Source organism: Apodemus sylvaticus, chromosome 14 (genome assembly GCF_947179515.1).
Source record: "Apodemus sylvaticus chromosome 14, mApoSyl1.1, whole genome shotgun sequence".
NCBI lineage: Eukaryota > Metazoa > Chordata > Mammalia > Rodentia > Muridae > Apodemus > Apodemus sylvaticus.
This window is the reverse complement of record NC_067485.1, coordinates 87,695,883-87,711,572: the sequence shown is the minus strand read 5'-3', so window position 1 is coordinate 87,711,572 and position 15,690 is coordinate 87,695,883. Positions and strand designations below refer to the sequence as shown.

Genomic DNA, 15,690 nt, shown 5'->3' with positions numbered 1-15,690 from the left:
TGGATTTCTGAACTACTAATTTCTATTTTAGCAGTATATGTGGCAGTTTCAGGTAAAACTTAGGGTGTAGAGTGGATTAACTGTCTTGGGAAACCATAAAGTTAGGGTTGAAGCTAGAAGTACTTCTTAGACCTTTGAGAATTGCCAACAGTTGCCTTTGACCATATTCACCTTCCCCCTGAGGTGTTCCCAGGTCCAACCCCTTTTCCCATCCACCCAACTTTTTATCCTTTTTTAAACCAAGTCTAATTTTTGCTGCCCATATATCCCAGAATTTACTTTTGTCTTTGCATTCCATTATAGAACTTGAGGATCTAAAGACCAAGCCCTACTCCACACCCTGTGTTTGACTCCTGTAGCTCCTTCCTGCAAAAATTCACTGCCCCCACTGCTATCATCCTCCTGTGATGGTTTCTGGGTCCTGTAGGTTCCCTGTGAAGTGGGCTGATGGCTATCTGGATTAATGCGGCCTTGAATAATACGAGCAGGAGTCCTGTATGGAAAATTAGCAGAAAGACAAGATTTCTGTGATGTTACCAGTTTGTGATCCAGTTTAAAATGCAAAACATGAATCATGGTTTAGAGCAAGACTCCCCAGGAGGTGCTTTGTGGGCACCGTGGCTAGGTACTTAGCTGGGCAAGCGGAAGAGGCCCAGGGCCCGATGTACACTAGCCCATTAGGTAGGAACACAGGGAGGGAAGGGAAGGGAAGCACCAAAGCCATCCAGCGCCGCATCCCCTGCAATTCTATGTAGGCTGCGTAGGTGATGGTCTAGGAGGAGTGGGAACTTTCCTTGAGGAAGGGGCAGGTGAACTAGTACCTCTGTATGAGAGAGACGCTTCATGGGTCAGGCACCAGGAAGCAAGATGGGCTGTGGACCTTCCTTAGAAGTCAGCTTTCCAAGCCGTTTTTATGTCAAAATCACTGGGAATCAGAAATTCTTGCTATTTCCAGGTAGCTTAGCTCTATATAAAGTACTTGAAAAAGTTTGGACTCCTTTCTATAAGGGGGAAATACCCCTCCAAATTGTCTTTGGCTACCAAAGGCCAAACTACAAAGAGTGCACTGAAGGAAGTCCTTTTCTGTTTCTCGCTAATATAGAAAAAGCCATGCATGCATTGCCTTGGTCTATAGGAAAACTCCCGAGACTTCACTGCAAGCCAGTGCCTGGTGCGGCTCAGAATCACATCTTAAGAGGTCTGGTGACTGTCATATAGGTGAATGGCTCCTCCTCTGTCTTCATCCAGCTGTTAGGAAGATGCCAGGCAGATGTGGCCCTGCTTGGCCCTAATCATTTCCTATTGGGAAAGCTCAGCAGCAGTTGCCTCCACAGCTACAGATGAGGTGTGGTAGCCATGCAGTCCACACAGACTGGGAAGTTGACGCACTGGCCACGGTGCTCCTGTGGCCCTGTCATTTCTAGTGCTGGCAGCAGGAGTGCAGACGTCATCTGGGCAGACTGCGTGTCCCCTTCTCATGTCCTGTCTCCTATCCTAGAAGGTGAACGAGGGCAAGTACCGGAGTTACGAGGAGTTCAAGGCGGACGCGCAGCTGCTGCTCCACAACACAGTGATCTTCTATGGAGGTTCCGTCCTTCTGTCTTTATGTACAGCTAGAAAACACTAAATTCTACACTAGAATGTCTGTCACAGCGCCTGGTAACCCATACATGAGCAGCGAGGTTGGAATTTACACGGAGGCCCACCATGGCCAGTGCCCTGCATGGGGAAAGCATTCTGTGACCATTGTTTCCCGGTGCTGAGGATCTAGTCCAGGGACTTGGGCCTGCCACTCACGCACTCCCCCACTGAGCTATGTCTTCAGGGAAGCGCAGTCTTCCCGCCCATGTGCTTTATTTTAGCTAAGAGGGTTTTCCAGAATGCTGATGCTTTCCTAAGATCTCATTCTCAAAGACAAGAAATCCCTCTCTAGTAGTTGTGTTAAATGCAAAATGCAAGTTTCCTTTGCTACCTGAGCATTATATAAAATGTGTGACTTGAGATGACTGTGTCGCCATTTGGTAAATTGAATGATAGTAGAGTGCTTGGCCCGATGGCGGTGGCTTCTAGAGTGCTGATACGTTGTTTTTCTTCAATTGCAGCAGACAGTGAGCAAGCGGACATTGCAAGGATGTTATATAAAGACACGTGTCACGAGGTACTCACTGTTCACGCTTAATAATTAAACTTTTGCTATAATCCTAATTGTAAGACTTCTGCCCTTCGGTGCTACATCTTAATTATGGCATTTCATTTGAACGTAATTTGATTTTCATGTTTGGCGTATATGGAAAGTAAGTAAAATATTTCCAGAAAAACTTAAAAAGATGTTATGGCAAATGTATTAACTTTGAAGCACTGTGAGTTGCTGACGTGTTGGTGAGGTGGGAATGAGCTGTCCTCTGAAGCCAGAGCCTTGTCTTCGGAGGAGGGCCGCATGGCAGAGCCAGGGACGCAGAGGACAGCATCTGTGCACACAGGAAGGAAGCCTCTCAGGCTCATTCTTGTAAAAAAATCTCAAATAAGGAGTCTTATTTTATTTCTTCAGTACATTTCAAATTCAGCTTTTCTGCTTCAGTTATTAAAGTCTTATGGGATCACTTCTGTGTTAGAAGGTGTGAAATGGTGACGTAGGGAGAGACTCCAGGGCACAGAGAGCTGTCTGCCAAAGAGAGGTTGGCAGCAGGAAAAGAAAAGAAGTAACTGTACAGTTATGAAGAAACAGCTCCATGCGAGGGTGGGCAGTGGGTGCAGCCAGGGGAGGGCAGGGGCACCCGGCTATGGCGGACAAGCCGTGCTGTGGCAAGGCCTCGCTCATACTAAGTCTCAGTGCGCTAGATTACGTACGGGCCTTGAGAGCGTGCTGCCATCCGTGCAGCTGCCGTCCGTGCAGCTGCAGCTCTTCCGCCACCGCAGCTCAAACCATTGCTTTGCCTTTCAGCTGGACGAGCTGCAGCTTTGCAAGAACTGCTTCTATCTGTCAAACGCGCGGCCCGACAACTGGTTCTGCTACCCCTGCGTATGTGCGATTCTGTGATTTTCATTTATAGAGAACTGTTTGGACCAGTTTTTCCCTGTTTACTTAAGAAAGATAATACCTGTGAAATCTATTTCCTTACATCATACAGTCCATGTGATCTTAGTGAGTATGCACAGATGAAACATGGCAGAGCAGCACTTGTTTCTCAGTTCTGATCTCAAACAGTACTTGGTAGACAGGAGAGCGAGTCTTTGCCGTTCCTCTCCTCTTCAGCAAGAGACCTGTGGCTTTGCCTCTATCATTTCCTATGAACTGGCAGAGTCTGTGGGCAGTTGAGGGCAGTTTCCCCAGAGGCTCTGGCAGCAGGTGGACTTAGGAGGTCTTACAATCAGAAAAGTCTCTGTGGGGGCCTAAGTGGTGCTGGACGGCCTCGGCACGGCACACTCTGCTCAGTGCTGTCATGCTCAGGGCTCTGGACGTAGAGGCCGCCTTATCCCAGCTTCTGCCTCATCTGGGAAATAGCCTGTAATTCTGTTTTATCTTAAACATATGAATTGTAGATACTTTTGTTGATACCAAAAGAAAAAGTACTTCTATATGTATTCATAGTTAAGAAGAAAATTATCCTATTAGATTATGTCTTACTTAACGCATGTTTCTCTATTTAAGTAGTTCAATATTAAAAGAAATAACATATCATTTTCAGATACCTAATCATGAGCTGGTTTGGGCTAAAATGAAAGGTTTTGGGTTTTGGCCAGCCAAAGTCATGCAGAAAGAAGACAATCAAGTTGATGTTCGCTTCTTTGGCCATCACCACCAGAGGTAATTCTCAAGTTCGTGTGGTAGGCAGAGCTGAGCTTATGAATGTGTGGATGACTGTTTTTAGAGACAGGAGTGCCATGTTCACACATGCCTGTACCTAGTAATAATTTATGTAGGTTTTCAGTATTGTTGAAAATAGAAAATTTCAGTGGGATGCTTGGTACTCAGGTGCAGAGCAAACTTGTGCTGAAATTGAACCCATCATGCAGGGCAGGGGAGGGGCCAGCCGCTTCACACTGTAAAGATGCACAAGTACTTGAGGCTTCTCCATGACCCTAGTAACAGGCGAAAACAATCAAGTTGGGATTATAGCTGCAGTGTGAGGATGTGGCCAAGGCCAGAGAGCACGGAGGAGAGGGAGAGCACACTTCTCTCCACTCCCAGGCCTGAGTTCGCAAAGCCTAAAAACTTACATCAAATGTGTGTATACTGAACAAAGATGTTGACCATAAAATTACTTCACAATATTTCATAAAAGATACCAATCTGGAGGATGACACATAGTAGAGTTCTTATTGTAAATGAAGGCCCTAACAATATTGAACATTAAAAATTAAGATGTTAGCAGTATTTTCCTAAGTCTCCTTACAATTAGTTTGGATTTGAAAAGTAATTTAACTTTTGAGAATTCCCATTGGAAAGTCCATGGATAAAGCCAGAAAAGGTTCCTCTAAAAGTCACACAAGAAGTCGGCCATCTGAACATCCCCCAGGCTCAGCAGCGTGGGCAGAGGTCAGGAATGAGTGAGAATCTCCAGACAAAGGGCCGTGTTCTCCATGTGCTTTGTCATTTATCTCATGTCCCTGTGAAGAGTCCAAGTGTCTTGTTTTGTCATGAAGTGCATGGACACGTACTTAGCACACAGGAACTAATGTTACAGTGGACAGTTTCATGACAGAGGGAACAGTTCAGCTTTGATGAAGAGGTAAGTTTTAGCATTACAAGCTTCACACATCATATCCAGCTGTTGCAGGTTCTCACAAAGGGACACTGTGCATATGCCAGTGGGGTCACTCAGTGTCTGTCAGTCTGTCATTCAGACACACTACACTGGCCAGGCTCTCCTCATGCAAGCCTGAATCACATGTGAGCCCAGCACCTAGCGGTAGTGGCAGTGAGCAAAGTGATGCGTCACGGTGCAAAGACCGGAAGGAGGTCAGGCCTCTCCGCAGACCTGACACTCCACCACGTAGTGCAGAATCCTCCATCCGTGAGGAATAGGCCAGGCCTCTCTGTAGAATTGACACTCTACCACGTAGTGCAGAGTCCTCCATCCGTGAGGAATAGGTCAGGCCTCTCTGTAGACTTGACACTCTACCACGTAGTGCAGAGTCCTCCATCCGTGAGGAATAGGTCAGGCCTCTCTGTAGACCTGACACTCTACCACATAGTGCAGAGTCCTCCATCTGTGAGGAATAGGTCAGGCCTCTCTGTAGACTTGACACTCTACCACGTAGTGCAGAGTCCTCCATCTGTGAGGAAGAGGACATGAGTGACTGATTAGGACACACAGTAAAAATTCCATCTTAGGGAGAATATTTGATATGTTGAAAATGAACATATTGTAATTGTGAATTTGCACCAAAAGAACATGTGTCATGAGAAGGCATTAGTTGCTAGTTTTGAGGAATGTGATTTTGAGTATACTGTATTACTCATTGGAGGCAGAAAAAGTCAAGCAAATGGTTTTGGACTCCCCCCTCTCTAGACGGGGAGCTGGTTTAGCCTCCAGAAGAAGCCAATTGTTGCCTGACACATGGGCCTGCTATAGTGGGTATTTCTAGGATCTGTAAGATAGTCGGCTGCTTTGTACCAATCAGCATGACCTTTTTGCTGTAAATTGCTAGAGATCGCATAACCTCAGCAGGGAGCCTGCAAGAAAGATGTTCAATAGTTTGGAGTCCTTTGTAGTAAGTCACAGAGTCAGTTTATACATCTTTATTAGTATTCTAGCCTTAAATTGTTGGGTGTCTGTTCTTTTTGTTTTTGTTTATTTGTTTGTTTGGTTTTTTGGTATAGCTCTGAGTACCCAATGTTAATTTAAACTGCAGCTTATACATGGAAATGTTTTAAATTAGGTTGAGGATGTAAGGGAAGGATCTTCCATCCTGGTAGATGACCAGACTACGCCGTACACCTCATCACTGTGTCCTCACTGAAGGTGGTCACTGATGTACTTTGGTGACTGCCCCTGTATAACAGGAGTTCGTGGCTTCCAGATTCTCCTGTCAACTCTTTAGCTCAGTTATAAAGGCAGAGACACAATGTGTCAGGACCATGTATCTATCACCTGCTTGCAGTTACCAGTCGGGGTGTGTGTGTGTGTGTGTGTGTGTGTGTGTGTGTGTGTGTGTAACTTTGAAAGCTCCTGTGAATTTTGAAATGGCTCCCTAACGCTGATGAGCACATAGCGGCTGGCCTGCAAGCTCATACTAGCTAAGGCAGTGGGTAATGCTGTTTAAAACGTGTCTCTGTGAACAATGGCCAGCTGAGCTGATAGGACAGTGAGCAAGTCAGTGTGGCCTGGGAGCTGGCTCCTCACTTCCTGTCTACTACTAAGAGCTTGTCAAGCTCTGAGTGTCAGCCCTGTCAAGTTGCTATAGACACTCTTTATAGTAGACAGAGTCCACACATGCGCTTAGCTCTCCCCAGTACCGTGGTGGTTTCTGACTACACCTCCCAATGCTTCCCACAGAGCCTGGATTCCTTCAGAAAACATTCAGGATATCACAGTCAATGTTCACCGACTGCATGTGAAGCGCAGCATGGGCTGGAAAAAGGCCTGTGATGAGCTGGAACTGCATCAGCGCTTCCTCCGTGAAGGAAGGTTCTGGAAGTCTAAGAATGAGGACCGAGGTGAGGAAGAGGCAGAGTCCAGTATCTCCTCCACCAGTAATGACCAGGTGAGTCACCGGTGTCGGTAAGAAGGTCCTGCTGATTCTGATTCTCCATGTCCCCTCCTCACTGTCACAAACAGGTTTTGACATCTTCTTTCCCTTTCCTACAAACATCTGTAAAGTTCTCTGCACACGTAACCAAACCAGTGCAAAGGTGTGAGTGGGTAGAAGCGACCTGGAGCCTGACCCAGCCGGGAGCAGAGTAAGTGCGCCGCTCTCTCGCTCGCTCGCTCGGCCCTGCGGCCCTGCGGCCGCTGGCTTTCAGCCCAGTCCACAGCACTAAGGAAGCAAGTGGCTGCTGAGTGGATGGAAGGACTCCCTTCTCTCCTGCGCGACCACTACAAGTCTTTTCAACACAGAGGTATTTCCTAGTGTGCCCAATAATAAGGTATTACTTTTATAATGCCCACAGCTGAAGGTCACTCAAGAGCCAAGAGCAAAGAAAGGACGCCGTAATCAGAGTGTGGAGCCCAAAAAGGAAGTAAGTTGCCCGCCTCACAGTGTCCAGGTGGCAGTCGAAAGAGGAAAGAGTCTCAAAGTACGCTCAAGACAGTCAAGTAATACCCGTCACGTTAAGGCCCAGTCTCCCGACTCCTGTCGTTGTGGACTGCTGCTCGACCAGCACGCGAGTGCACAGTCTCCGTCCCCAGTAAGCAGCCGGGGAGCAGAGGCCGGGGCGAGCAGGGCGCTGCTGCGTCCGAGAACGAACGCACAAACGTGTTTTCATGGCACTGTGTGAAACAGCAGCTAGCTGATAGAGCAGTCATGCGACAGACGCTAGGACAAGGAGGCCGTGGTGGCCAGCCTTTCCTCTGCTGTATGAGCAGAGCCTGTTTGAAAGTTGTAAATCTGGACACATGCCAGACACATTCAGTGACATGTGATTTAGGACTCTAGGAAATGACTGTAGTTGATAATGATTTTATAGTCTATAAGCCAAAAACTTAACTTTACAATTAAAATCCATCATGTTTATAGTGAAATGACAATGAAATTTTTGTTTAGAGGTTTAAGCTTTTAATTCTATAATTTTTCATTCAATGGTTGGTGTGGGGAGTATTTATTTAATTGTGATGAAATATATCAAGATACCAGCTTAGTTACCTGCTTGGTAACAGCTGTGTGTGTGTGTGTGTGTGTGTGTGAGTGTGTGTGTGTGTGTACCACATGTGTGTGTGCATACACTGAATTTTTTATCTTAACTGAATCAGGGTGAGTTATATTACCCTGTTTTGCTTCTAAACACTTTAGGAACCAGAGCCAGAAACGGAAGCAGTAAGTTCCAGCCAGGAAATCCCCACAATGCCTCAGCCAATTGAGAGGGTGTCAGTGTCAACCCAGACCAAGAAGTTAAGTGCCTCTTCCCCACGGATGCTGCATCGAAGCACCCAGACGACCAGCGATGGCGTCTGTCAGAGCATGTGCCACGACAAGTACACCAAAATCTTTAATGACTTTAAAGACAGGATGAAGTCGGACCACAAGCGTGAAACAGAGAGAGTGGTCCGGGAAGCGCTGGAAAAGGTGGGGCTGTGCGTTGCTGGGGGGCGGTAGAGAGTGGAGCAGCTCCTCCCGGAGCGGCTGAGCCAGTGGGCCTCAGAGCCTGCGTTAGTGACCCTTTGTTGCTAACGTCTTGATGTGCACCAAAATAGTGGGGCAGCGCCTGATCCTAGCAGCGAGGCCTTGTTTACGCGTGTCTTCTCTGTCACTGTCTTCATTTCAGTTGCGTTCTGAAATGGAAGAAGAAAAAAGACAAGCTGTAAACAAAGCGGTAGCCAACATGCAGGGTGAGATGGACAGAAAGTGTAAGCAGGTGAAGGAAAAGTGCAAGGAAGAGTTTGTAGAGGAGATCAAGAAGCTAGCGGCACAGCACAAGCAGCTCATTTCTCAGACCAAGAAGAAGCAGTGGGTGAGTACCTCGTCCCCTCTGCTCCCGGGAGTGCCAGTGTGTCTGCTGTGGTGAGGTCAGCTGGAAGAGAGGTGCAACACACACACACTCTCACACACACACACAACACACACATACACACACACACACACCCCACACACACACTCACACTCACACACACACTCACACACACACTCACACACACACTCACACACACACACACACTCACACACACCCCACACACACACTCACACACACACACACACTCACACCCCCCACACACACACTCACACTCGGCCCCCAGAAGATCACCCATGACAACAGAGCACTCGGGATTCCCTGGAGCCCCTCAGACTGCCAGAGCAGACGCTGCTGGGTGAGTGACTTTGACGTGTAGGGAAGTCTGTAGTGTCCACGCAGAAATGCTGTGGAGCCCTGTGCCACACAGTTCAGTTATGGTAGTTTACAGAAATTGCTTCCTCTTGCTTCTAGTAAGTGTACATCATTGGTCCTGTTTCTGCCCCTTGGGACAGAAGCTCCTGCCCACAGCCCTGGGGGCTACTCTCTCAGTCCCACAGTCCTGAGGGAACTACCCGGTGGACAACTGTCCCTTACGCTCCTAACCTGGTTTCAATTTAGATGCTATTCCATATAGCATTTCATGATAATTCTTCATTTTACCCAGCCTCTATTATTAAGATTGTGTGTGTGTGTGTGTGTGGTTTTCATGAAGTATGTGATAAGAAACAAATGTTATAAAGACTGAGCAAGAGTAGAAGGGCATCTGGACACACAGAAGCCTGTGAGGGCACTTGGTGGGGGGAGCTGCTGGCAGAGGAGACAGGTGTCCCTAGGTGGGCTGAGGTGTGCTCAAACAAGGGTCGGCAGGTCCAGACACCATGTTGGTGATTCTGATTTACCCAAGACACTAAATATGCTGAAGACATGACTAAGTTCACAGAAAATCAAAAGGAAATTGGAGGGGATGGTGGAGGACTGCTCCTTAGCTCTCGCTGACAGGAGTGCAGTGACAGGCTTGAAGGCTTCTAACACTGAATGGTGACCCAGCCCGTGAGAGGTAGGGTTGTCCTAAATGAGGATCCAAGCCCCAGCTTTCTGCTCAGAATGCTGCCTCCCGCCCTGCAGGCAGGACGGAACACACAGATGCTGGGGGTCAGATGAGAAGCACGCTGCGAAAGCGGGGTCCCCAGAGCATGGCAGGAGGAGATAAAGGCAGGGCAGTCAGGGAGCCAGGGCGTGGAAGAAGCTGGGTTTGCAGCCGCCACACAGCCCGAGGTTTAGATTCCAACCCGAGGGGCTAACCTAACTCACTCTGCCTTCCCAGCAGCAGGATAGCAGGAGCTGCCATTGTTGATGTAGCAAAAGCACAAAACTCAAAGTATCAAGTTAGACAAAAATAAATAAAACAAACATTGCAACCAAGAGGAAAACTGGAAGGTTGAATTTTTACCAGCTCAGTGTAATGTTCTGGGTCCTCCTCTGGGACTCGGCCACCATCAAGTCTGTCAAGCCGAGTGCAGAGCCAAGAGGTCTCCAGTGGCGCCACCATTAGCCCTCCAGTCTATCCCGCTCAAAACTGAAGCAGGAACTCCCCTCATTTCTTCTCCGTGTCTAGTAGTCTGGACTCAGCACTAGCCACCTTTGACCCCACTGCCCCTGGTAGAAGAGTGAGGAAAAGGTGTCCAGGTCTGGGTGTGGCTGTACAGTAAGTGACGTGGTTCCCTAACTCAGGAGCCCAGCACTTACTCCGAGCACCCACGCCCCAGATGAATGCCCAAGGCAGGTGGGGCTGGGACCACGGTGCTGGGGCCCATCATGGATATGCAGTAGAGGGATGTGATGTTCGGGGACCGGAGCTGCTCAGGCAGGAGGGCAGGGACAGCTGACGCTGGAGTGGGGGAATGAGCCCAGAAGAGACCCAGGCCGATGCCATGCTGGGAAGATGCTCCCAGTGCGCATGCCCCTGCGGGCTAGCCTGAGCCATAGACAGCTTTGCAAGCCTTAGAAGCATAGCGGGCCCCGGGCTGTTGCTGCTGGCCTCACATGTGCCCCCTGCCCTGCAGTGCTACAACTGTGAGGAGGAGGCCATGTACCACTGCTGCTGGAACACGTCCTACTGCTCCATCAAGTGCCAGCAGGAGCACTGGCACGCGGAGCACAAGCGCACCTGCCGCCGGAAGAGATGAGCCGCCCCGCCTCACACGCAGCGGTTTTGTTCCCAAGAAGCCAAAATTGTTTAGAATTTGCTTCCCATTTTGCACCAGCCTTTAAACACTTTTCGTGGTGAAATTTTGCACAGTAGTTTAAATCTTTTGTTAATGCTCCTCCGGCATTTTTCGGGGGCTGAAGTAACATCAATGGAGGGTATTACTCTAAATAAATCTAATTGAGGATTTGTTGCATTTTCAGCAAATTTTAAAACATTTTTAGGTTTTACAGAAATTTTAACCTTTAAACAACAAATCTTAAAAAAAAAAAAAAATGACAGGTGAATACCAGAGAGTCTAACAGAGACAGAACGGAGCTGAATGTAAGAGCAGAGGGCAGATGCTTCGGAACAGACTACCTGGCCGTGACCTTGCTGAGCTGGTGTTGGGCAGCCTGCTGACTTGACTGTCCACAGGCCTTGCCTGTGGCTGTGCTGGCGGCATGTGATTGAATATAGGGAACAGGGTTGACACAGCAGGGATAGATAGCCCTGCATATTTTTTCTTAAATATTTCCCAATTGTGTTTTCATTATTTCTTTTCAATATATAACTTTTATAACAAATTATTAGCTTTGATCTTGTAGTTTAAAATTGCAGGGAAACTGGGGTAATCTTTTACTGAGCTGGATCTTAGAGAAAATGAATATTTAAATTTTAAAGTTTGCACATTTCATCTTTGTCTTGACATGAGTGCTTGTAACAAAATCAGCAGCAAAAACAAAAATCAAAAGCCAAAAACTACCTGTACTCAGAACACAGAATCACAGCTGAGGCATACAAGTTTATAACTGAGTCCCTCCCTCCCTCCCTCCCCAGTGCCACTCTAACCCACCCTGTGTCTCCTACCCAGAGGGAGAGAGCACTTGCGTGTCACAGAAGCCGTTGTGTTGTAGGGAGGGTCATTGGTACTAACGAATCCCTCACTGTACACAGTGAGGATGCATGCTACGTTCCTTGTATTAAAGATACCGTGATTTGTACAAAGTCTGTATTCTGCGGGATGTCTGGTTAAGAAGCATTACTGGTAGGAATGGATCGATAGTTGAAGAACATTTTTTTTATACATAGATATATAAAAGACAACCAGGAAAATTAAATCTCTTTAAAACTATCTCACCAGTTGTTTTGTTTCTCCTCCAAGACCCATCACAGACCAAACCAAATTCCTGCTTTATCCTTTAGTTATTTTTTGAGGTTAGAGAAATAATTTGTAAATATTTATTTAGACCTTTGATATTTATTGAAGCAATTACTCACAACAGAAGTAAGAGTCGGGAGAAAAGCCTTTAAGACAGTTTTCTCCGGTCCATCAGGGTCAGTCTAAAGATGAAAGTCAGGAGCTGTCTGTGAGACCTCCTCCACCCGGTGCCGGTGCTATTGCAGACAGTGTGACTACTGCCACCCGAGAGCGCCCCCAGGTTAGACAGGAACTGCACTAGCTGGGCACCGCTGCCCCTCCTCGCTGCCGGTACCCTCACCGCCGCCGCGCTGTCCGAACAAGGACACTTGACAGTCTTTGATTGTTTTCAGGTTTTCAGACATCGATCCACCCCTGTGAGAGCAAGTTATTGTGAGAATATTTTTGGTGTAAAATCATTCCAGAGTATGTACTATTTACCTGATAGCTGCATGAACGTGAGGTTCCTGTTACTTTGGCTTCTTGTCTCTGTCGACACGGCTGCACATTTCCAAGTTACTACAGTGTGAAAATTGTGTGTTTAAAGAAAAAACAAAATTAAAAAAAAGAGATTGTGGCCTGGTTTTGTAAAAGTTTTAGGTAAAATTACAATTGATTGTTTTAGGAATCATTAAAATTTTCTGCAATCCTAAAGCTCTATCAAGGTGTTGAGTTTACCACTCTGCACATTGTAAGTACCATTGTGGCTGTCCAGTTCTATGATGCCTTCTGGCATTTTGTAAGCTGCTCTGACTAGCAATATATAGATTTCATTTACTGTGTTAACATTGGTTAATAAATGTATTTAAAAAAACCCAACAACTCTTGTCAGTAAGCTGCTTTAGACACAACCCAGCCATGGCAAAGGTCGATCGAGAGCTGTGACCTGCTCATGGTGACGTTGAAGCCAGTGTCAGATGTTACAAGCACTGGCTGCCCTTGCAGATGGCCAGAGTGTGACCACATGGCCCCTCACACGCGTCTGTCACTCCAGATCCAGGGAAGCCAGGGTCTTCTTCAGACCTCTGTGGACACCGGGCACACACATGGTACACAGACTACGCAGGCAACACATTTACACACATAAATGCAAAAAAAAAAAAAAAAAAAAAAAAAAAAGGTAAAGGTAATTGTAAGTGTATTCGGTGCAGTTCTTCACTTTGATATTTGTACTGGAGTCCATGGGTCATTTCTCAGAAAGAAGAAGGCGAGATCATATACTTAGGCCTGCTCTTGACTGGAGCACTGAGCAGCCAGGGCCAGCTTCCTCTCATTGGGGTGGCAGATGCTGCTGATTTACCAGTCTTTAGCCTTCACACCAGTGTTAGCGCATCTTCATGTAGTTTCTGCGTGGTTTCGTCCCTGCCGTCCAGTACTGGGATCATAGTTGGGATGAGATAGTTTCCTCTTGAACTTACTGTAGGAGTTTGAAACTTCCAACTGTTGTCACAAAATATTCTGTTCATTTTGTCTTTGTCACTAAGCAACAAGCTCACCTGTGCTGAACTAAAACAAACAAGCAAAAACTCATACCCTGGACACCAACCCTTAACAGTTGTGCTCAGAAAAGTTTTCAACTGAGAAATCTTTAAGTAACAGGTAGGAGTCCATAACAGCTCAGACGAAGTGACATCGCATAAAATTCTATAGGTGCTTCATGCCCAGAATTACCCTGTCCTTCAGATTAAGAATTATTGACCCATGGGGAGGGGGGTTCCGGGAAAGGGGAAATCATTTGGAATGTAAACAAAGAATATAGAAAATAAAAATATTTAAAAAAAAGAATTATTGACCCAATCAAATTAGAAACATTACTGCATAAAGAGACAAATTGAGTTCAAACTGTTCACACCTTCATAGACACCTACATAGCTCCCCCGGGGACTGCAGACATCAGGATCCATGGAGGGGGGCTTCAGCTTGGAAGGCTGGAGAGTCATCTCCTTGTGAACTTCCGGTAGTGTGGCATCAGCTGACCAGAGACCATCATTCTTGAGAGACAAGTTTTTGAGGCTGTGAAAGCTCGCAGATGGTGAGTGTTACTGCACTGAACTCCATAAACTGAAAATGCTGTGACAGGGTTATAGAATGCTGCAGAACTATGGAATTCAAGGAACTATACAATTATTATAAAAAAAAAAGCACAGACTAATTGGTTGTGTGTCTCATCAAACATTTGTAAATAATACAAAATTATAATTGTTATGAATGAGACAGGGTCTCACATATTCAAGACTGGCCACAAACTATGTGACCTTGAACTTCTGGTCTTTCAGCCTGTGCTGTCAGAGTACTGAGATCACAGGCAATATACCACCACATCAGCCATATGCGGTACTGGGCATGGAAGCCAGGACTTTCTGTATGTCAGGCAAGCCCTCCACCTGTGAAGCTATACCCTCAGTTCTAATGTATAAATTATGGTTGAGGCGATTTGCATTCTTAGTTTGCACCAAGCTTTCAAAACCTAGTTTTTTATTACTTCCCCCATGTCGCCACTGAAACTTGCTGCTCTGTCCCCAGTGGCCAATGGCTTCTTCTGCCCTAAAAAAGCATCTGTCTTTTCTAACTCACTGTGGCATTTACCAGCAAACACATATTAGAATGCCCAGGAGCTGCAGAAAAAAATAAAAATAACTCTTGCTCCAATTTGAGCCTCTTTGAGGCTATAGTAGTCTCAAATTTGAGAGCCTGGAAATTGTCTGGTCACCACATCCTAAAGAAAAGTGAGGACCCCCCCACCCCAACCAAAATCCTGTAATGTGACAAGCATTAACCTTGAGGGGATAGCCAAGGCAAAATTGTACCTGCATACTCTAAGTCTAGGTAAGACAGACCCACAGGGAGATGAACATGCTTGCCCTTCTCATAGGGCCTCACTGAAATCCCAAGCAGGATGTGGAACAACAGGTAAGTGTGGAAAGGGCTGTTGATGTTGATGGGAGCTTTGGGGAAAAGACCAAGAGCAAGACCCCATGCGGATGTTGACTGTTCACCTGATAAGGAATGTTTCTTCTTGGGGTAGAGGCAGGTATCATTCGAGGGAGCTTCTTTCTCCTGATTTTAAGAGGAAATGGGTAAGGGGACATCCTTTGTACCCAGCCCTCATGCACAAGTAGAGCATTTCAGGTTGTATTTCACTACCCATCAGGGATATGGTAAGTCAAGCAACCCAGGGGAAGACCAACATCCACGCAGTGACTCAACATGGATGAACTTCTAAAGCAGTCAAGGAAAAAAACAGAACTCTGCTTGGCAGGAGTTAGGGATGGGAGTTACTAGTGAATGGCCAGAGCGTAGTACAATTTAGTACCAACCCAGTTCTCCCACCATAGCAAGCCTGGGATATCTTAACACACCTGAGAAGCAAGATAATGACCTAAAATCCCAGCTCATGAAGATGATAGAGGCCTTTAAGGAGGATATAAATAACTCCCTTAAAGAAATACAGGAACATACAATCAAGTAGGTCAAGGAATTGAACAAAACAGTCCAAGAGCTAAAGATGGAAATAGAAACAAAGAAAACCCAAATGGAGACAACCTTAGAGATTGACAACTTAAGAAAAGAGATCAGGAGCTAAAGATGCAAGCATCACCAACAGAATATAAGAGATGGAAGAGATAATCTCAGACATAGAAGAGACCATCGAAAATATTGACACATCAAAGAAAATACAAACTGCAAAAAGTT

The 15,690-nt window shown here is 46.3% G+C and overlaps 1 protein-coding gene across 13 annotated transcripts in view; it reads left to right on the top strand.

Annotated features, from left to right (window-relative positions):
• The window catches only part of Zmynd11 (zinc finger MYND-type containing 11), a 78,766-nt gene extending 67,149 nt beyond the window's left edge, over nt 1-11,617 (top strand). For 7 of the 13 annotated variants that reach the window (XM_052156453.1, XM_052156452.1, XM_052156451.1 and 4 more), the window contains 9 exons: nt 1,499-1,586; nt 2,103-2,158; nt 2,942-3,019; nt 3,687-3,805; nt 6,501-6,708; nt 7,115-7,351; nt 7,954-8,226; nt 8,426-8,611; nt 10,675-11,617. In XM_052156453.1, the coding sequence (XP_052012413.1) occupies nt 1,499-1,586; nt 2,103-2,158; nt 2,942-3,019; nt 3,687-3,805; nt 6,501-6,708; nt 7,115-7,351; nt 7,954-8,226; nt 8,426-8,611; nt 10,675-10,797 (1,368 nt within the window). In that variant the 3' untranslated portion in view covers nt 10,798-11,617. The remainder of the gene's footprint in view (nt 1-1,498; nt 1,587-2,102; nt 2,159-2,941; nt 3,020-3,686; nt 3,806-6,500; nt 6,709-7,114; nt 7,352-7,953; nt 8,227-8,425; nt 8,612-10,674) is intronic. The other 6 variants (XM_052156460.1, XM_052156458.1, XM_052156456.1 and 3 more) reach the window with 3 other exon arrangements.
• Nucleotides 11,618-15,690: the final 4,073 nt, after the last annotated feature.